Source organism: Lissotriton helveticus, chromosome 7, assembly GCF_964261635.1.
Source record: "Lissotriton helveticus chromosome 7, aLisHel1.1, whole genome shotgun sequence".
Lineage (NCBI taxonomy): Eukaryota > Metazoa > Chordata > Amphibia > Caudata > Salamandridae > Lissotriton > Lissotriton helveticus.
In genome coordinates, this window is record NC_136068.1 from 1,077,262,901 (window position 1) to 1,077,284,583 (window position 21,683).

At 47.2% G+C, this 21,683-nt stretch overlaps 1 protein-coding gene across 2 annotated transcripts in view; it reads left to right on the forward strand.

Annotated features, from left to right (window-relative positions):
• Positions 1-21,683, forward strand: part of RNF213 (ring finger protein 213) — a 2,973,532-nt gene that overhangs the window by 559,618 nt on the left and 2,392,231 nt on the right. For both annotated transcript variants that reach the window (XM_078654076.1, XM_078654077.1), the window contains exon 10: positions 3,179-3,374. In XM_078654076.1, the coding sequence (XP_078510202.1) occupies positions 3,179-3,374 (196 nt within the window). The remainder of the gene's footprint in view (positions 1-3,178; positions 3,375-21,683) is intronic.

The window sequence follows — 21,683 nt, forward strand, 5'->3', positions numbered from 1 at the left end:
ACAGCGTACGATCTTCCTTCCCTGTGACCTTTTATTGGCGGGATGGAATGTAAGGGGCCCTAAACAGGGCCCCAGGGTTATTCAGCCAAATGGTATAGCGGCGGGAGGCCCCCGTGGTGCCCCCCTCTGCTTCCACTGTTGTGCGAGAACTGTGCACCATGCACGACATGGTGCATGACAACTGTACGTGCACGACAGTAGAGGTAGTGCAGCGGCATGGCCTTCTGGCTCTGTATACGAGACGAAGCATGCCGCTGACGCAAGACTGCTGCTGGCATACCGCCAACTTGGCAGTGAAGTCCTAATCCGGCAGCTGGGATGCTGCCTGCTTGTCAACTTTTTCCCGACTGCCATGGGCTGACGATGTGCCCACCAACATCTAAATAGAGGTCTATGACTTCTCTGGCTTTTTGTCATGCCGAATTTCCATATGTGAAATTATTTATGGTTGCCAGGTAACACTGATTTTATTTGCACAGTAAGCTTTACTGCCTTGTAAGTGTTTACCCTCAATTTAATATCCAGATTATTTTGCAAGGACCCACACTCATGAAACGGAAAAATAGCATGTTTGTAGCTTATGTGACTGTAAATACACATTCTCTTTATTCTCCTGCCATCTAATGTTGAGCTTGAATGTTGAGGAACGGACACCCTTTTTGCCTCCTGTGCCATTTGAAGTATCTGTGCTCAGATCAGCATGATGCCTGCAATGTTATCTTCTCCCCTGACCACAATACCTCCTGTGAGGTCTGCCTCACTCCAAGAAGACCCTGAGATAGCAAGGAAAGAGGCTCTCCGAGTCTCCAGACATCTTTGTGGAAGCAGACCCCTCAGCGCAGAAGCAGGTGATGATGCAAGTCCTTCAAGCATCCTGGCAGAACAGCCATCGCCTAGGCCAGAGACGAAAAGCAAAGCGAACTGTTGCTGAAGACAGTCTGGCCTTGAGCCAAGAAGACGACCAGGGTTGTAAGCACTACACCCGTCTCTGAGACCCATGCAGGCAAACCAAGGAGTGCCTAAAAGGTCCCACACTGAGGTAGAGCACCACCTCGAGCTTTGAGCATGGGCATCAGAAGCTGCCAACTCCTGGGCCTCCATCTCCTTCGGGTAAGTCAGCACAGAGAGAAGGCTTCAAAGTCAGCCAAACGCTACGACAAGAACACCAAGCCACACTGAATCCTCAGGCATCAAGCACCGACACTCGCACAGAAGTTGATGCCGAAGGCACCACCGAAGCCAGCACAGAATCTCCTGTTGACACTGAGAGTTTTGAGGAATCAAAGAGCATCTCTTTAGTCACCCCATCAATGGGAATATATCAGTTAAACCACCTCCACCGAAGCCCTTGGAGAGACACCCTAACAAGAGGAGGCTTACCTTTAAAGAAGAACCCTCCTTGGAAGCCCCTTTGAGGTCAGCACAGAAAAAAACACGGAGAGTGGCACAAGCTCTCTCGCATATGTTCTGCCTTCTCCACCTCCTGAACTTCTTCCACCAACTCCATATCACCAGAAGGGTATCTACACACCTTTTCTGATCCGGGCAGTCCATTTGATCCCTTCCACCCATATGACCAGCCCTCAGCCTCAAGGCCCTCCAATGAACCCTGTGAAAACTGCAATTTTGACATATGCACCTCCACTTCAATTACCTAGAACTGCTGGCTATCACCCTAGCCCTCAAAGCCTTCTTCGAGATTATTTGAGACTAGGTACTCCTCAAGACTTACAGCTTGAAGGCCATGTAGTGCTTTCAGAAACAGGATGGCACACATCTTCCCAGCTCAAAACACTATTGAAGGCAATTTGACGATATGCCACTACATAATACCTCTTGCAGAATATCTTCTGGGGGCGCATAATGACTATATTGACCTGCTCAGCAGGACATGAACAGAAATCCACGAGTCCTCCAACAAGTCCTGCATAGGTACTTCCAGAGCTGGGGCACCTCACAAATTGACCTGTTCACCATCCTGAAAACACAAAATGCCCACTCTTGGCATCCACGTCTCCGCACCTACAGTCCATAAGCAGTGCACAATGGATGAACTGGTCAGGGATGTTTGCCCATACCTTTCTTCCTCTCCCACTCCTCCTTTACATGATGATGAAATTGAGACAAGCATCCCTGATGCTGGTGGGTCTCACTTGGGCTAGGAGGCAGCCCCTGCTTCTCTATGTTCCTGGAAATGTCCATCAACCTCAATGAGAAGATGTCGCACAGGGCGTACCTTCTCATTCAGAGGCAGGGCCTCTAAGTTAAGCACAGGTTAATTAAGTGACTTAAGTGGTTCACCCTGACCTGGAGTAAGGTTGTTGCTTGAGAAGGGTCTTCACCGCTCTCAATCAAAAACCCAATTTCTTGCAAATTTTCTTGCTAAATACTGAAACAATACCGGATGTATCAATGGTTTGCAACCGAGATTCCTGTTGCAAACTATAGAAAAGTTACCAAATCTCAAGTTGGAGTTGTAACCTATTCATGAAAACGGAAGAGGATCCTTTGAGGACCCCTTCATGATTTGTTGAAAATGTTTCAGGGGGAGGAAGCAGTCGCTCGGTAGCTCATTGCCAAATCTCACAGAAACTTTTTAAAACATGAAATAACAAAAAAAAGCCCTGTTTTTTCCCCAAGGAAATCAGGCTGCTTTGAGAAACATCTCTCTTAAAAACATTAATTGACATGGTGTTCTGGTGACCCTGTCAGACCATCATCCCTGTGCATTCAATCGGAAGGATTTGCAATTTGGGGCTTACTAATGAATATTAATGAAGTAGGTCTAACTGCTACCCACTCCAATTAGGACATTTTCAGACTTACCTTTAGTACATAGGTCAGTTTGCCAAATTCAATATTGGTCACAAACAGACTTGTTTCAAATTACAATCACTTTTTGTGACTAGATTATTGAAATAATGTTAGATATCTTTATATTTAATTATTTTTTGTTCGTCATTATTTGTTCTGGACATTATTACTGGATTATTTGAATTCTGCCTTTCCCGTGACCTCCATTGAGAAGGCATGCTCCATTCCCATGACATTGTGCAGATACCAGTTTGTTACCTCACGGTTGATAGTTTCATGCACACAAACATTTCTAGGTTTTTGTCATCACGAGCTTTGTTCATTCACCTTTGCTCATTCAGTTTCTGTTTTTCTTATGATGCAGGACCCTTGTAGCTCTCATGAAGAATAAGAAGCATTTGCTGGAAGTGGACAGAGTCTTGGGCAGGTCTTGGTTCTGCCTATTGCCTTCGGAAAAGCTGCCTGAATTTCTGGGTGAAGTACAAATTGATATTTTGGATGCCCTGATGGGAACATACTATAGATTGAGGGACATCGGCATTTGCTACATTAATGATAAGGTTTGTATATTTAGCCGTGCAGACATTGGCCATATTTGTATGCATTAAATGAGTTGCATGTCTGACCATTTAATCCTCAATGTGACATTCCATTACCAGTGAGTCTTTACAGCCATGTGAAGCTTTGAAAAGTAAACTCTCAGGACATTTTAACTGGAATTATCTGTCTCATGCACACATTTTCACCCCCATCGATTCCCCCATTTTCACAACATTCTATCACTGAACGGTCTATTAAAAAAGTGGATTCTGAATTGCCCTGGAGTACATTGTATATTGCGGCTGCCATTGGGGGCAAACCTACCTATGCCCTGCACACCAATATCAATCGGATTCTGATGGATACTTATACCTGAAGTTGTTTTTCTTCGAAGAAGTATTTCCTAGTCACGAGGTAAGGTGACTCATCCTTTCGGTGATAGTGCACATGGGCACTCCATTCTTAAAAAAAAAAAAATCCGCCATAGGGTTTGGACTAGTATTGCTACACTCCGGTATGAAGCCCTTCTTCGGGTTCCCCTCGGTGCTCAATCCTCTATACCCTCAACGGTATTGTTTTGTACACGTTTCCACACCTCTCCTCGTGTCGTTTTGGTCAACGAAATCTACTTTTCGATCGGAAAGCTTCGTGGGTACCTTCGGGCCTAACCGCATCGGTCCGGCTCTCCGTCAATGGAATGGAGACTGTTCAAATTCTGTCCTCAGTGCCACTCAAAGTATCCGTGCACTGACTCACACGAGGTGTGTAACTTGTGCTTGTCTCCGGAGCACAAAGAAGAAGACTACTACGATTGCAGATCGCTCGAAGAAAACCCTTTGCGATTGTCAGGCTCGATGTCGAAAGATGCAGCATCAAAGCATTGAAGACATGACGGATATCTTCGGTCAAGAGTCCAGTCAAAAAGATACTGGTATATCAGCGGCGGAGGAGGAAGAGGCCTTCTCCGTGCCGTAGTCAGATTCTAGCAAAAACAATTGATGGACAGAACAATGTCATACATTCACCCCAGTACAGAGATCTGGGCCTAAATCCATCGTTTTTTTGCACTCCACACCACCCCAGGTCAGACATGGCCAAATGCAAATCAGCCTTGACCCTGTGCCTCATGGTTACAGTCCAGCCCGAACTGCCAAGCCATGTCTTTCCTGGACTGGAATCAAGCATCCAAGGACCGGTTTCTGGCTATCAGCCGTCTTCAGCCAGGATAGCTTGACTCCAGTGGTGTGAAGAGCATGGGACTCCCGTCTGAGCATACCCATCCCACTTGGGGTGACAAATGCAAAAACAACAATTGATGGACAGAATGCAGAACAATGTCATACATTCACCCCAGTACAGAGATCTGGGCCTAAATCCATCGTTTTTTTGCACTCCACACCACCCCAGGTCAGACATGGCCATATGCAAATCAGCCTTTACCCTGTGCCTCATGGGAACAGTCCAGCCCGAACTGCCAAGCCATGTCTTTCCTTGACCGGAATCAAGCATCCAAGGACCGGTTTCTGGCTATCAGCCGTCATCAGCCTGGATAGCTTGACTACAGTGGTGTGGAGAGCATGGGACTCGCGTCTGAGCATACCCATCCCACTCGTAGTCAGATTCTAGGCTTGAGATAGACCTCAACACCGAAGAACTTCCACAGGGACAGGGTGACTTGAGTACAGAAGACCCCTTGCCCCATCAACCCACTAAAAAAAAAAACTAAGGCTTCGGCACCACCTCTGCCGAGGGTTGGCACCGAGACGACATTTCTGATGCCCCACTTTCCGGCTCGGCTCTGAAACACTAAGTCAAGCCTTCCAGCTCAGGACAGAGTCGAAACAAACCCTCTTCGGAACCGAAGCCTTCCGGTTCCAAGTCGAAATCCGTCTCAGAGCAGAAATCCTCCACGCCGAAAAATAAACCTCCTTCGGAGCTGAAATCTTCTGCTCTCAAAGACCAGTTCATATCGGCACTGAAAACTCCGGCGCCGAAACTAAAAGAGGTCCCTTTTGACCCAAAGTTAGTCATTGTTCTACTGAAAATGGATCTTTAACAGAAGAGACTTTATATTAACCCAGAAACTGACATGTTCTAGGCATGTGGGCTGCTGAATTCATATCTTTGCATAGAATGCCGCCTAGTGTTGGGTCTGGATAATTGCACCTTGTTGTCTTGGAAGAGTCTTCGAAGTATCACGAGATAGGTGACTCCTCCCTCGAACTACAGTGCGCATGGGCATCCACTCCATCCTCAGATTGTTTTTTTCCGCCATTGGGTTCGGATGTTATTCGGATACTCCATATTCGGAATCGAAACAAACTATTTTCAAAGGCCAAAAGGCCTTCGAACCTGACGGTATTGTATTCGATCGGTACCCCTCGACTCCATCCAACTTTTCATCTTGATCCGGTCGTCGACGAGGGCCGTTGGACCTTATCGACGCCACGTGCGTCTGCCGTCGATGGAAAGGAGTCCTTTCAAAAGGTGCCCACAATGCCACTCTAAGTTCCCGCATACTGACAAACATACAGTATGTAATACGTGTTTGTCACCTGAACACAAAGAAGAAGATTGCCCGGTGTGTGCCCAATTCCGATCCAAAAAAAACCATCCGGAATCGACGGGCTGCCAGGCGAGAAATGCAGAAGTCGGCACCGGAACCGGAGAATATCTTTGAGGACTAGCAAGATCTCCCCGAAGCTGCGACTCCGATCTAGATATCGTCACCGTCGAGGACCAGTCGGACTCCGATGACCAGATCACGCCGGGGCAAACTGTGAGTAGTCAGCCCCCCACTCCACACAGCCCAACAGACAGGGCTCCGGTCGAAGCATCGCCGAAAGGCCTTAGCCAAGATCGAGACATACCTTCGGAGACCCCACCTCTCGGCTCGGCTCCGAAGCCTAAACACACGCCCTCCGGTAGCCCAGGCCCGAAGAAGGTCATCGAGCCAAAACTAGTTTCCCAGTCAAAGGTCGTCGAACCAAAAAACTGGTAGACCCGAAGGGCGCAGAGCCAAAAAAGGTGGTCCAACCAAAAAACATCGACCCTAAAACAAAGGCCGTCGATCCAAAGGGTGTACACTCAAAGAAGGCTGTCAACGCTAAACAACCCTCGACACCGAAACACTCGACGCCGAAGCGCGTCGAGCCGCTAAAACCATCGGCACCAAAAAGCTTGGCACCGAAGCGCGTCGTCGAGCCCAAAAAGACATCGGAACCGAAGACATCGAAACCGAAGGAAAACTATCAGCCCAAAAAGGTTGTCGATCCAACCGAAACAGACGAAACAGAAAAGGCTGCCGAACACATAAAGAAGGCAATCGACCCAAAAAAAACACCTGGATTTGGACCGAACCAAGAGTCCCAGTCGATCCAAAACCAGTCACTGACCCAAAGAAGGACTTCAGAGACAAAAAAGGCGTCGAACCGAAAAAGGTTATCGAACCTAAAAAAGCTGTCGAGCCCAATGGAGCTCCAACACCAAAAAGCATCCAGCCACAAACTACAAAAAAAGTCCAGAGACCAAAGCCCTCGACGCCAAAGCCACGGACTGTTGAGGAAGAACTATTCCACCCAGATCCAGTGACTGAAGAGCAATCTAAATTATATATTGATCCAGAAACGCGACACGTGGTAGTTTACCACCGAAAGAAGAGGCCTTTACCACAAGACACTCCTTCTCCTGTTCCTCCAAAGAAAAAAGACTTTGGCACATCTCCCTCAAGGCCTTTCACTCCTCCTCCTTTTCTTCCTGATATGCCTTTCGTTCCTTACTCTCCCACACACTGATCACAATGAGGGAGAGGACATGGGGGAAGATCCTCAATACACCTATGATGAAACTGGGTATCCTGATCCACAAGATAATACATGGGATGATCAAAATGATCCTGATGATCAACAGCCCATCCCAGATACCTCCCCATACCCCACAAAACCGTCGCCTACAGACGACACAATCATGTTTAATCAGCTTATAGACAGGGCAGCTAAATATCACAACGTAGATATGCACACTGACCCTACAGAGGAGGACTTCTTGTTTGACACTTTCCCCAATTCTGAGAAAAACTTCAGAACTCTTCCAATGCGTAAAGGGGTCCTCAAGCATGCGCCTGATCTATTTAAAGATCAAGCTAGGGCGCGGGTGATAAATCCAAGAATAGAGAAAAAATATAAGGCAGCACCATCAGACCCTACATATATAAAACAGCAGTTGCGTTTAGATTCTTTAGTCGTTGCAAATGCTTGTAAAAGAGCCAATTCACAGACAACAGGAGATGCTCCCCCTCCTGATAAAGAATCTAAAATCCTAGAAGCCTCGGGAAAAAGAGTAGCTTCACAGGCCGCTAATTCATGGAGAATCGCTAATACTGAAGCCCTATTAGCGAGATATGATAGAGCACACTACGACTAGCTCAAGACTCTAATGCAACACCTACCAGAACCCTTTAAGGCACAGGCCAACGACCTCATTCAGGAAGGCAAGTTCATAACCAATGCCTCCATTAAATGTGTGCTAGACGCAGCCGATACATCGGCCAGATCTATCAATACCAGCGTTCTATTGCGCAGACATGCATGGTTACGCATATCTGGATTTAAAACTGAGGTGCAATCCACCATCCTCAATCAGCCAGTAAATCAAGACTTTCTGTTTGGCCCTGCAGTTGACACCATTTTAGATAAAATGAAAAAGGACACTGAAACTGCCAAGTCAATGGGGGCGCTTCAGTACCAACAACACCGGGGGTCATTTCGTCGCTCCTCATATAGAGGTACGGGAAGGGGCAACATATCGCAAAGCTCCTCCCCCTTCAAGTCTAATACCCAGAGCACTTTTAACAAAGGCTCCAATAGAGGAGGTTACAGGGAGAACAATAATAAGGGCAGAGGACGTGGAGGCAATAACACCAGAGCCTCCACTGCCACCAAACAGTGACTTCACCACACTCCCCCAGACCATATAACACCAGTTGGAGGCAGAATCAACCAATTCCTACCTGTCTAGAAAGCAATTACCACAGACAGGTGGGTGAGACAAATTATCCAGTATGGTTATTGCCTGGAACTCACTTCTACTCCACCCAACATACCACCCAAACACAGTCCTATGTCCAAGGAACATATAACAAGCAAGAGGTCCAATCCATGCTACAAAAGGGCCCCATAGAGCTAGTCCCTTTTCAACACCAAGGAACAGGAGTATATTCTCTATACTTCCTAATTCCCAAAAAGGACGGGTCGCTTAGACCCATATTAGACCTCAGACCTCTGAACCAATACATACTTTCAGAGCACTTCCCTATGATAACCTTACAACAGGTACTCCCATTGCTTGGCATGTAGGGCTGCTGACATTCATATCGCCCACCCTACTCCCCGGGGCCTGTCACAGCTGCAGGATTTTCTTTGCATGGCCATCTTTTACTCTACTATACTCCATCTTTGCCACAATGGCGAAAAACAATCTGAGGATGGAGTGGATACCCATGCGCACTGTAGTCCTAGGGAGGAGTCACCTATCTCGTGATACTTCGAAGACTCTTCCAAGACACCAAGGTGCAATCATCCGGACCCAACACTAGGTGGCGATCTATGCAAAGATATGAATGTCAGCAGCCCTACAGGCGAAGAACAGGTGCATACTGGTAAGTAGCATTTTCCATTCAGACCAAGCTGCCTCATAAACACAAACTTCCTCATGAGGTCAGATATTGTAAGATCCGTTTAGAAAAAAACGAATATTGGTACCAGTCCTTTTCATCCACCACCAGCATCCCCTCTACTACTCTCTTCTCCCACTTTAAATCCTTTGCCCATCACACCTCTGCATTCTCCACAATCTCAGCATGACGGAACGATATTTATGAGGGGGGACACACATTTATCAGTAGATCCATGGAGGGATTACACAATTGACCCTCAATTAGGCAATGATCCAGACCTTTACCATGCCAAGCCATCCCCACCGGATGACAATGTATCTTATCTGGAACTTATTGCCAGGGCTGCAGAATACAATTGGGTGGTATTACGCAAAGAATCCTTAGAAGAAGAATTTTTGTTTGAGACCTTAGGATCCACACACAGATTATAAACCTTCCCCAACAGATCCGGTATTAATTAAGGGCCAGTTGCCACTAGACTCCCTTGTAGAGTCCAATGCTTGCAATCGAGCTAATTCCCAAACCTCAGGGGACGCTCCTCCCCCAGACAAAGAATTCAAGCTAATAGACGCTTCTGGCAAACGCATAGCTGCTCAAGCTGCCAATCACTGGCACATTGCAAACATATAGCCAGATATGACAAGGCACACTGGGTTGAAAGGGAGCAATTGCTTCAATATCTCCCATACGAGCATAAAGCAAAAGCGCAAGATTTGGCAAATGAAGGAAAGCTAATGTTCTAGGCATATGAGCTGCAGATTATACACTATGCATAGATCGCCATCTGGTGTTGGGCTCGGATGCTTGCACTTTGTTGTTGTCTTGGAAGAGTCTTTTGTAGTAGCGAGATAGGCGACGACTCCTTTGGACGATAGCGCGCATGTGCATCGACTACATCCTCAGATTGTTTTTTTCCGCCATTGGGTTCGGATGTAACTTTTGCGCTCCTTATTCTCCAAACCTTTTCGATGCGCAAACTATCTACAAATTGTTTCTTCGCGTGATCTTCGACGCGCATCTCAGCTACTCTATTCCAGTTGTCGACGTGGGCCGCTGGGCCTATCAACGCCGTTCAGGCTTACAGCTCATGGAAAGGACTCCATTCAAAAAATGCCCCGGTGTAGAGCGAAATTCCCACACAGTGACCCTCACACGGTCTGTAATCTGATCTTTGTCCCTCGCCAGAGCACGACGAGAACAATTGCCAGGCCTGCGCCTGTTTTTGATCCAAGAAGACCATCCTTGATCGCCGGGTCCGACTACACATCAAGGCGCAGCAAGCAGCTCTGGCACTAGTGGACATCTTTGATGAAGGCCCCGATGTCCAGGAGGAGGATTCTGAGGACCTGGAAATCGTGTCCGAAGCAGATGACCCAGACGCAGACAACCACATCACTCCTGGTCAACGAGTGAGTACAACTGCCTCTACCCCAACTCCACCCGAAAAAAAGAATGCCATTGTCAAGACTTCGCCTGCTGGCCCCAGTCGCGACCGAAAAACAAGCTTTAGAAGCCCCGGCCCCCGCACCGGCTCCGAAGATAAAGGACAAGCCTTCTGGTAGCTTAGGACCGAGCAAACCAAATATCAATGTCCCGCAGTCGTCTTGGCCACCGAAGACGGTTGAGCAACCTACTCCCAAAAAAAGTTGGCACCAACCTCCTCGACGCCAAAACAAAAACCATCTGATCCGAAGCCAAAGCCTTCGGAATCGAAAACGATTTCGATTTCCATCTCCATAGATAAGCCAAAGGACCCCAAACCATCTCCTAAGGCCTCGGAGCAGAAATCCAAACCCCGCTCGGACCCGAAGAAGTCGGCGCCGAAAGCGGTTACCGAAGAGGAAGAACTTTTTCGACCGGATCATATCGATCCAAAGCAGAAAAAACTCCATATAGACCCCAAAACAGGACATGTGGCTGCTGATCCACACAAGAAGAGGAAGCTGGACAAACCAGACACTCCTGCAGTGCCTGTGAAGAAAAAAGACTGTGCCACTTCACTTATAAGACCCTATTCTCCTGTTCTTCCTCCTGAGCCTGTTCTCCTAAGCCTGCCCTTCCTCCTGAGCCTGTTCTTCCTCCTAAGCCTGTCTCTCCTCCACAGCATCCAAAACTTCCACCACATTCACCACCACCACCACCACCGGATGATAATGATTTAAGGGGTGCTGGAGGCAACAATGACCCTTTCACTTACCCCTATGACGGCACGGACACACCACAGGACGATTGGGAAGATTGATGACCCAATACATCCCCCAGACCTCCCTGATCCCCAGCCATATCCAACAAAGCCATCTTCCCCCAGATGACCATATTGGCTTTGGTCAGCTTGTGAAAAGAGCTGCTGTCTACCATGGTGTTCACATACATTCAGACCTGGCAGACAAGGACTTCCTTCTAGACACCTTCGAACAGTCACAGAAGACTGTCCAAATCCTGCCAGTGCTGGAAGGGGTCATTAAACATGCCCCGACATATTCAAAGACTCGGCGAGAGCTAGAAATCTCAATCCCGGGATTGACAAAAAATATAAACCCGCCCTGATGACCCCACCTACATCAAAGGGCAGCTACCCTTAGACTTACTAGTGATAACTAACTCTATGACCTCCGGTGACGCACCACCTCCGGATAAGGAATCTAAGTTGTTAGATGCCTCTGACATCTAATCACTGGCGCTTAGCCAACACACAAGCATTACTTGCTAGGTACGATAGGGCTCACTATGACCAATTAGAAACCCTATTACAACATTTATCTGATCAATACAAAACTCAGGCAAATGATTTAATTCAAGAGGGCAAATTAATAACCAACACATCAATCAAGTGTGCCCTTGATGCAGCTGAGACAGCCTCTAAGTTCATTAACACTAGTGTGCTACTCAGAAGACATTCCTGGTTGCGCATCTTGGGCTTTAAACAGGAGGTACAAACAACTATCCTCAACCAGCCGTTCAATCAGGAACACATTTTTGGACTAGCTGTAGATACCACTCTAGAAAAGATGAAAAAGGACACGGAAACTGCAAAATCCATGGGAGCATTATAGTCTCCATCCACATGTGGTTCCTTTCGTCGCTCCTTCTATAGAGGAGCTTCCAAAAACATTGGAACAGAGACCAAAATAAAGACCAAAACAGAGGCAAAATAAAGTGAGCAGTCTGGACACTTTTTGAATCAGTGTTAGAAGTGTTTGCCAGTGTAGTACATACAAAAAATAATACACATGGGTCAACTTTGTCTACTTAAAGAGAGTCGACATTTCGATCCGGCGCTCAAATTACAATGGGATCATCATCAGGACTAAACAAAATTATTATGCCTGGGTAAAACGATGGTGCGCCACGACTGAGCAGGCTCTGTCGTTCAAGGTACAGATAGGGTGCGTGTCCACTATGGTCTGTGAGCGTTCTCAATTCGGGCTCTGAGCAATTAATGTTGCAGTGATTGGAGCAACCACCATATGTTAAGGGTGGAGTTGCAGTAGCTAGTTGGCAACTGCGAGGGCTGAAGATAGGATTTGATAATCCCAAGCGTTTTGGGCGGTCTGTGTAGGTTCTTAGATCCGCGAGCTTGAAGCCGCTTCTGGTCTGATGCTGTGATACGGCTCGTATCACAGCATCAGAACAGAAGCGGCTTCAAGCTCCGGCTCGCCTGCTACTTACTGACATTGTTCTAACGCCTCGCGGATCTAAGTACCTACACAAACCGCCTGAAACGCTTGGGATTATCAAATCCTATCTTCAGCCCTGTATGTACTACACTGACAAACACTTGTGGAGAAGTGTGGCTCAATGGTTAGAGCAGGCAGACCTTGATGCAGAGCTCTGGCCAGGGACCAGGGTTCGATTCCCGCCTCGGCGGGTCTCCGGCTCATTAATTCCCCTGACTGGATATTCTTGCCTCAGTGCCTGTTCTGATCATGGGTCCCACGCTGCAACTCTGGGCAATAGCTTGCTTAGTCTCCACAACGGCCCCAAAAGCGCTGGGATGCCTGGCTGCACCTGGGGGGTGCCCAGGAGTGGACATTTCCCAGGAAAGCCAGGAAGGGTTCCTAAGCGGTATACGGACAGCGCCGGGATACCTCCGGTGGAGGTAGCTGTGCGCTTTACAAATTCCGACATTTACATTTATTTACTTCTAACACTGATTCAAAAAGTGTCCAGATTGCTCACTTTCTTTTGCCTGCAAATTCCCTTTTTCTCTCCGCACTATTTCTTTTTCTCCACTTTTTTAATTTCCGAGTATGGTACAGGATTGTGCCCTACATTTATGAATTGTTGTCCATGTATTGAAACCTAATAATTCTATGATTCTCTTTAAAATAAACTCCTTGTCCGGCTGGACATGAATAAATGTATAGCAGCCTATCATGGTCTATATATCATTGCCTTATATTTTTGAAAATGCTTAGGACCTTTGTTTTCTTTAATGGACTGTTCCCATGAGGCACAGGGTCAGACTGATTTGCATATGGCCATGTCTGAACTGGGGTGGCAGAGTGGGCTAAAGAACGGTGATGGATTAAACCCAGATCTGTTGACTGGGTGTGAGTGTTTGATTGGTTCAGATGCTCCGTCCATCACCACCCCCTTTTGTACCTATTTACAAAACAGACACTTGTCATTATTTAGAGTACCTGCAATTAAAGCCTTTATGGAGGACCTTAAAAGAATAATTCCTCCCAGACTGCCACCCTCTCTGGTGTGTAATTTAAACATTGTTCTTGCCAGGCACATGGGTCCCCCATTTGAACCTCTACATAAATGTGAACTTCAGTTCCTCTCATGGAAAGTAGCTTTCCTTGTCGCAATTACCTCTCTGAGAAGAGTAAGTGAGATCCAGGCTTTAACCATACAAGAACCATTCTTACAAATACATTGTAACAAAGTGGTTCTCAGAACAAGTCTGAAATTCCTTCCCAAAGTCATCTCTGCTTTTCATCTTAACCAATCAGTTGAGTTACCAGTGTTTTTCCAAAACCCAGACTCTGTGGCAGAGAGAGCTCCTCACACACTAGATGCCAAAAGAGCCCTACTTTATTATATTGACAGGACTAAGCCCTTTTGAAAGACGAAACAACTGTTTCTAGCCTTCTCCCCAAATAAAGGTAACACCATCTCCAAAGCTGGGACTGCAACCGATACAGGTGACCACCGCTAGGGAAGACACTGCTGCACAGTCTATGCATAGTGTACAATCTGCAGCTCATATGCCTTCAACGGAAAATGCTACTCATCAGTATGCATCTGTTCTTGGCATGTAGAGCTGCAAAGTTGTACACGCCCACCTGCCTCCCTAGAACCTGTATCTGTTCCAGAATTATCTTAATTAGGTACATTCACATGGACATCTCTTACTTCTTACTGACTTGCATCATTTCCCATCATGGCGAAAAACAATTTGAGGAAAGAGTCGATGCTCATTTTTTTTAAAACAAATTTTTATTGATTTTCCAACATATTAAATCACTGTGCAGTAATTAATGACATCTCCTACATCTATACTCCCCCATAATAGTCCGAGCCAAATCTAGCCGGGCATCATAAACATTATATGTCAACACTTCACTTCACTAATGTGAAAGAAAGGCGGTGTTCCCACTGCTCACATCATAGAATAGAACCCAAGCCCTATCTGTTACCATAATCAACAAAATCCGGTATTTAACCCCAAAACCATTAAACTGCTCTCCCCCTCCCTTTATCACCCGTGTGTCGAAAATGTTCAGTGCGTCTACATCGTGAATCACATAATAGTCAAATACCAGAACTTCCTGCTGTGGCTATTTTGCCATTTGTCTCGTTTGGGACCCCCCTGTATTGCATCTCCCACTTATTGTAGGTCAGTCACGTCTTGCACCAGTCCCTCCCAAGCTCTCGCAGACTCCAGAGCTTTCTCATTATTAAAGCGTCTCTAGAGTCGATGCTCATGCGCACTCTCGACCAAGGGAGGAGTCACCTATCTCGTGACTACAAAAGACTCTTCCAAGACAACAACAAAGTGCAAGCATCCGAGCCCAACACCAGATGGCGATCTATGCAGTGTACAACTCTGCAGCTCTACATGCCAAGAACAGATGCATACTGGTAAGTTGCATTTTCCTTCCAATTCTTCAATAAGATGTGCTCTAGATGCTGCTGATACAGCAGCTAGGGAGGTCAACACTAGCATCTTACTCAGAAGACATGCTTGGTTAAGGTTTTACAGGTTTAAGCCCGAAGTACAACAGTTTATTTTAAATACACCATTTGACAAAAAACATCTTTTTGGTCCTGAGGTCGACTAGGCGCTTGAGAATATGAAAAAGGACACTGAAATAGCTAAGTCCTTGGGACCGCTCCAGTCTCCTTTAAACAGAGGCTCCTTTTGTTGCTCCTTTGACCGAGCAGAGTCCAAAACCACACCATCGGACCAGAAAACCTCCTCTTAGAAAGGTAATAACTAGTCCTCTTCCTCAAGACGCTTTTTTAGAGGAGCATATAGAGAAAACAACTCTAAAGGCAGGGGTAAGGACACTACACTCCTTAACTCCCCTTCCCCAAATAAGCAGGGATTTCCCCACACTTCCCTCTGACCATACCACACCTGTCGGGGAGGACTTCAACAATTTCTTCCCATTTGGCAATCTCTAACAACCGACAAATGGGAGATCGGAATTATCCAACATGGTTATTGCCTGGAGCCTACCACCAATCCTCCAAACATTCTGCCTAGCTCTCACAAATTGTCTTCAGACCACTTGCAGTTGCTCGAACTGGAACAGCAATCTCTCTTATTAAAATGAGCCATAGAACCAGTTAGAGTACAGTACCAAGGTTCAGGGGTATACTCTCTCTGTTTTCTAATTCCCAAAAAGGACAGCTCCTTAAGACCTATACTGGATCTCAGAGAGTTAAACCAATATATACTGTCAGAGCTTTTTCACATGGTAATCCTTCTACAGAAGGGAGATTTTATGTCTACTCTAGACTTTAAAGATGCATATATTCATGTTCCAATTCATCCAGCTCTTCGCAAGTACCTCAGATTTGTGATAGCAGGCAAACATGACAAATTCAAAGTACTCCCGTTTGGAGTGAATACTGTTCCCAGAGTATTTACCAAATGCCCGGCAATAGTCACAGCTCATCTCGGGAGACAACATATTAATGTCTTACCCTACCTAGACGACTGGCTCTGCAAAGCCAGCACTTACCAAAACTGTCTGACACACTCTGACCACAATAGACCTACTTCATCAACTGGGCTTTACAGTCAATGCACAAAAATCTCACTTGCATCCTTCACAGATGCAAACTTACCTAGGTGCCACTCTAGACACTATCAAACCTCTAGCCTCTCCCAATGTAGCCAGAATTCATAACATTCAGTCTATGATACTACAGTTTCAATCCAACCAAACATTACCAGCCAGAGTGTTGATGAAACTGCTGGAAATTATGGTGTCTTGCATTGCAATTGTACCCCATGCAAGACTCCACATGCGTCCCCTACAAGAGTGCTTAGCACGTCAGTGGTATCAGTCACAGGGTCAATTAACCGATCTAGTGTTGGTAGACGGCTGCACCCACAAAATGTATCAAAATAAGGGCCTTTCATCGACCATATCCCACAGATCGTTCTCACAGCAGACGCATCTCTGACAGGTTGGGGTGCCGATCTCCAAGATTACACAATATAAGGCCTGTGGAGCAACACCACAAGAGTCTCCACATCAACTATCTAAAACTTCTACCAGTCTTTCTACCGCTCAAAGCTTTTCAAACTCACCTGATAGGCAAACCTGTCGTAATCCGGACAGACAACATGACAGCAATCTACTAAGTACAAAAACAGGGGGGACACACTCTCTCCAATGGTCACGCCTCTGTCAAGCCATTTGGAATTGGGAATTCCATCACAGGATTTATCTTCTGGCAGAACACCTTCCAGGGAAAAACAATCAGATTTTGCTGACCTCATCAGAAAGAGGCAGCAAATTCACGAGTTGGAACTTCACCCCCAAGTTCTCCTTCCATACTTACAACAATGGGGATTCCCACAAACAGACTTGTTCGCCACAGTCGACAACGCAAAATGCCCAAACTTCGGCTCCAGGTTCCGACACTCGCTCTCAAATGGCAATGTCCTATGGATGAACTGGTCAGGGATATTTGCCTACGCTTTTCTGCCTCTCCCACTCATTCCGTCTCTGGTTCGGAGGCTCAGGCAAACATCCCTCACACTAGTAGCTCCCACATAGGCCCCTCAACCATGGTACACCACCTTGTTGGAGCTGTCATTAGTTCCACATCAAAAGCTGCATGTCACTTCCAGGCTCCTCACGCAGAACTATGGAGAAATCAGTCATCCAGTCCCAAAGAACTACATTTAGTGATCTGGCTCCTGAAGTAATAGAGTTTGGTTATTTATATCTACCACCAGACTGTATGACTATTCTAAAAGAAGCAAGAAAGCCTACTACCAGAGCTTGTAATGCAGCACAGTGGAAAAGATTTGTTGTCTACTGTAAAAACAACAAAATCAATCTTCTAGATGCTTCTATGCAAAATAGTATCGGTTACCTGTTACACTTATAGCAGACTGGCTTATACATCTATTCGCTTGCACCTTGCAGCGGTAGCTGTGTATTTGCAGAACAGGCAGTATTTATCACTCTTGAAAGTTCAAGTAATCAAAGCCTCATGGAAGGTTTGAAAAGGGTAATACCACCAAGAATTCCCCCTGCACCAGTATGGAATCTTTTTTTATTTTATTTCCAAAACCTTTATTGACGATCACATCTGTAACACTGCTAGAGGCCAACAACCCGGAGGCAGGCAGCTATCTTTGCATGATGACATTGCAACTGATATTGTACATAGTAATACAGCGGCACCAAAAAGTGACCGGTCTTGATCAATATCTAAAACGCATTCTAGAATGTCAAAAATGTACGATTTAGGTATCTATGAAATGTATGAGGTTTTGGAATGAACAGAACAAAGCTCCATAACAATCCCATACGACTAGCATTGTAGAGTACTTGTCTCGCATTCCATCCATGTAGATCATATACTGATAGCAACCATTCGCACCAAAAGAAAGAGCGGATTTTCACAATACCAGTCATCCCTTCAATCTAAATTTCTGAAAAGTCACACTTCTGTCCCTTATATCACACGTCAGTTGGCTCCTCCCCATCCCAAAGAAACGACTAGCTACTCATTCATCATAAACAATCATTCAATACACAAGTCTGTTCCCACTCGACTCAACCAACTCACTAATGGTTTTGCAGCGTGAATCTTTCTGGATTCACTATGCTGTGCATATTCCGCAATCTGGTGGTTGGGTCCGGAATCGTCGTCTTTTTTTTTTTTTTTTTTTGTCGTAGCCCAGGTGGGCGTCGACGTCCCACCATTTGGTGTACCTTCGGTGACGTCGGCGTGCTTCCGGCGGAAGCTACCACCCTTGGGCGCCATCTTCAGATTCTTTTTTCCGCCGTTGGGTCTGGATCGTCGCGTGAAGCTCCAGAAGTTTTTGGAGGAAAAAGGAGAATATACAGCAAATCTTCAACGGTAAAGACCTGAGAACATCGAGAGAAGAAGACCTTTAGGACTGAGACGACGAAGGAAGGAGAAAACTTCGAAATCTTCGACGTCCTCAGAGGAATGCGCACACAGGGGGCCCCCTGAGCGCAGGGATGTACAAGACGCCCTTTAAATTCTGCAAGAACTGCCACCACAAGTTCGCACAGAAGGACCAGCAGCCAGTCTGCAACCTCTGCCTGGCAATAGACCATGAGAGCAAGGACTGCAACGCCTGCTCCGTCTTCAAGCCGAAGACACTCCGAATTCGAGAAAGACAAAGGACGGCTCACCACACGATGCAGGACAAGGGCCAAGCGCCGACGCTTTACGAACTTGGCCTCTCCACCGACGATGAGGACAACATCGCCGAAGGACCAGATGACTTCACGGTCGCTGAGACCGATAATAATACGCCACAGGGCCTCGAAAACCTGAGGCAGACTCTCGAAAGTCAGAGCACAGAGCCTCGAAAGGAGCACCGGCGCCGAGCAAATCGACGACCGAAGCTGCATTCTCCGAAAAGGAGCCCAGCGGATCCTCCAAGAAGGACTCCCGGAGGCACAAGACCAGCGAAAAGCAAAGGTCATCGAAGCAAGCCCCCGAAAAAGGGCCTTCGACTTCGACGACGACGCCGAAAAGAGCGGCCGAAACGCTCGACGACGAACAGGCCGCAGAAATGCAGAGAAAGAAGAGAAGGCTCGAGGCCGAAATAGAGAACATCCTTCAGAGAAAGAAGGACTTCGATGAAAAGTTACAAGATTCCCCCGCAGCCGGCACCGACCGTCGCTGAGGTTCAGGAGCTCGAGGAGTTCGACGTCGAAGAGCCGCCGAAAACTCCGGAACCTTCGGAGCACGAAGAGGAGGAGGACCTCTACTACACAGAAGGGCATTACAGGGAACAGCAGTCAAGCTACGGTTCAGGTTCCTCGACGGCCCAAGACCATGAATGGCAGGACATCGAGGCCGAAAACCCAGAGGAGGTTGTGGAAACATACCCCTCTAGGCCTTCGCCACCGGATGACATTGGGGCATACAATGAGGTGGTAAGAAAGGCGGCAACAGCTTATGGAATTAAGCTGGAAGAGGAGAAGCCAAAAGCAGACTTCCTGCTCGAGACATTGCTCCCCATACAGACAAAGAGCCAATTCCTGCCCATGCTCAAGAGTATCACAGACCAGGGAAAGGAGGCCTTCAAGGACCCGGCTACATGCAGATCTGTAACGCCGAGGACTGAGAAGAAATACAAATTCTCCTCACAAGACCCAGCTTACATCAAGGGATCCGTCACAGCAGATTCTATCATCGCTGCAACGGCAAGAAAAAGGGCAAACGTCTCAACAACGTCCGGACCCCCACCTGACAAAGAAAGCAGGAGGTTGGATCTGACTGGCAGGAAGATTGAGAGGAACGCTGCAACGCACTGGCGGATTGCGAATTCCAACGCCCTCCTGAATAGGCATCAATACCAGCACTGGGATGAGATGGGACAGTTGCTCAAGCACCTCCCGGAAGAATACCGTGAGAGGGCAGCACACCTGGTGGAGGAAGGGAAGAGCATCGCCAATTCATGTCTTAAGACAGCCTTGGATGGGGCAGAAACATCCAGCAGACTGATGGCTATAGGCATCACAGAAAGAAGGCAAGCCTGGCTCAGGATCTCAGGATTCAAGGCTGAGGTCCAGAACAACATCCTGAACACACCCTTCAACGGTGAAACACTGTTCGGAGCCCCAGTTGATGATAAGCTCACCCAACTGAAGAAGGACAACGAGACGGCAAGGTCCATGGGAGCCCTGCAGTTCAGAGGGATGAGAAGGGGCACTCCTTCACGGAGGCCGAACGGCAGAGGTGGAAGCCAGCGAGGAGATTCTCACCAGAGTTTCCACCAGGGGCAACAGAGTGACAACCAAGGCCACCAGGGCCAGCAGAGGCAAAACTGGAACTACCAAGGCAGGGGCCAGTCCTTTCGGTCGAGAGGAAATGGACGGGGCCAGAGAAGGAGAGGCGGTGAACAACCCCCCTCTAAGTGACTTCACACGAGAGAAGGTGCTCCACCACCCACACCCTCCGGGGGAGGAGCACGGAAAAACAAAGAGGAGAGGGCTACACGGACAAGACACAAAGGAACATGCAACGCCGGTAGGAGGAAGATTGAGATTTTTTTCTCCAGGAGTGGAGAAAAATAACAGACAAGTGGATACTCAATATTATGCAGTTTGGGTACTGCATAGAGTTTGAAAAAAGGCCACCAAACAGAAAACCAAAGAAAAGAGAGCTGCAACTACTGCAAGAGGAAGCACTAGAACTCCTCCTCAAAGCGGCCATAGAACGGGTCCCCTTCAAAGAACGGAACATGGGAGTGTACTCAAACTACTTCCTAGTGCCAAAGGTGGACGAAAGCCTAAGACCCATCCTGGACCTACGGTTCCTAAACAGATACGTCAAAACCCAGAAATTCAAAATGACGTCCCTACAAGAGGTCATCCCTCAGATAAAAGCAGGGGACTTCTTGTCCACCATAGACCTCAAAGATGCGTACCTGCACATCCCCATGAACAGGCAGCACAAGCACATGCTAAGGTTCACAGTAAACAAGGATCATTACCAATTCACGACCCTAGCTTTCGGCCTAAAGTCCGCACCAAGGGTGTTTACCAAATGCCTCGCGGCAGTGGCCGCACACCTAAGGAGAAAGGGGATACACGTGTACCCCTACCTCGACGACTGGCTGGTGAAGGCAAACTGCTACAGGACATGCAAAGAGCATGCGGAATAGGTGACAAGAACACTAGCAAACCTGGGTTTCTCCATACACTGGGGCAAAAGCTCGATGGAACCAGAGCAAGTAAAAATCTTCCTGGGATCCCAGATCGACACCATCCAATGCAGAGTCTTACCGAGCGAAAAGAGAACGCTCAGCCTACTGAGGGAGAAACGTCACCACCAGAAGGGGCGAGCTCTGACAGTGAGGACTGTGAGTAAGATCTTGGGGATGATGGCATCATGCATTCACCTGGTCCCCAATGTACGCCTACAAATGAGACCACTCCAAGAGTGGCTGCAACAACAATGGTCA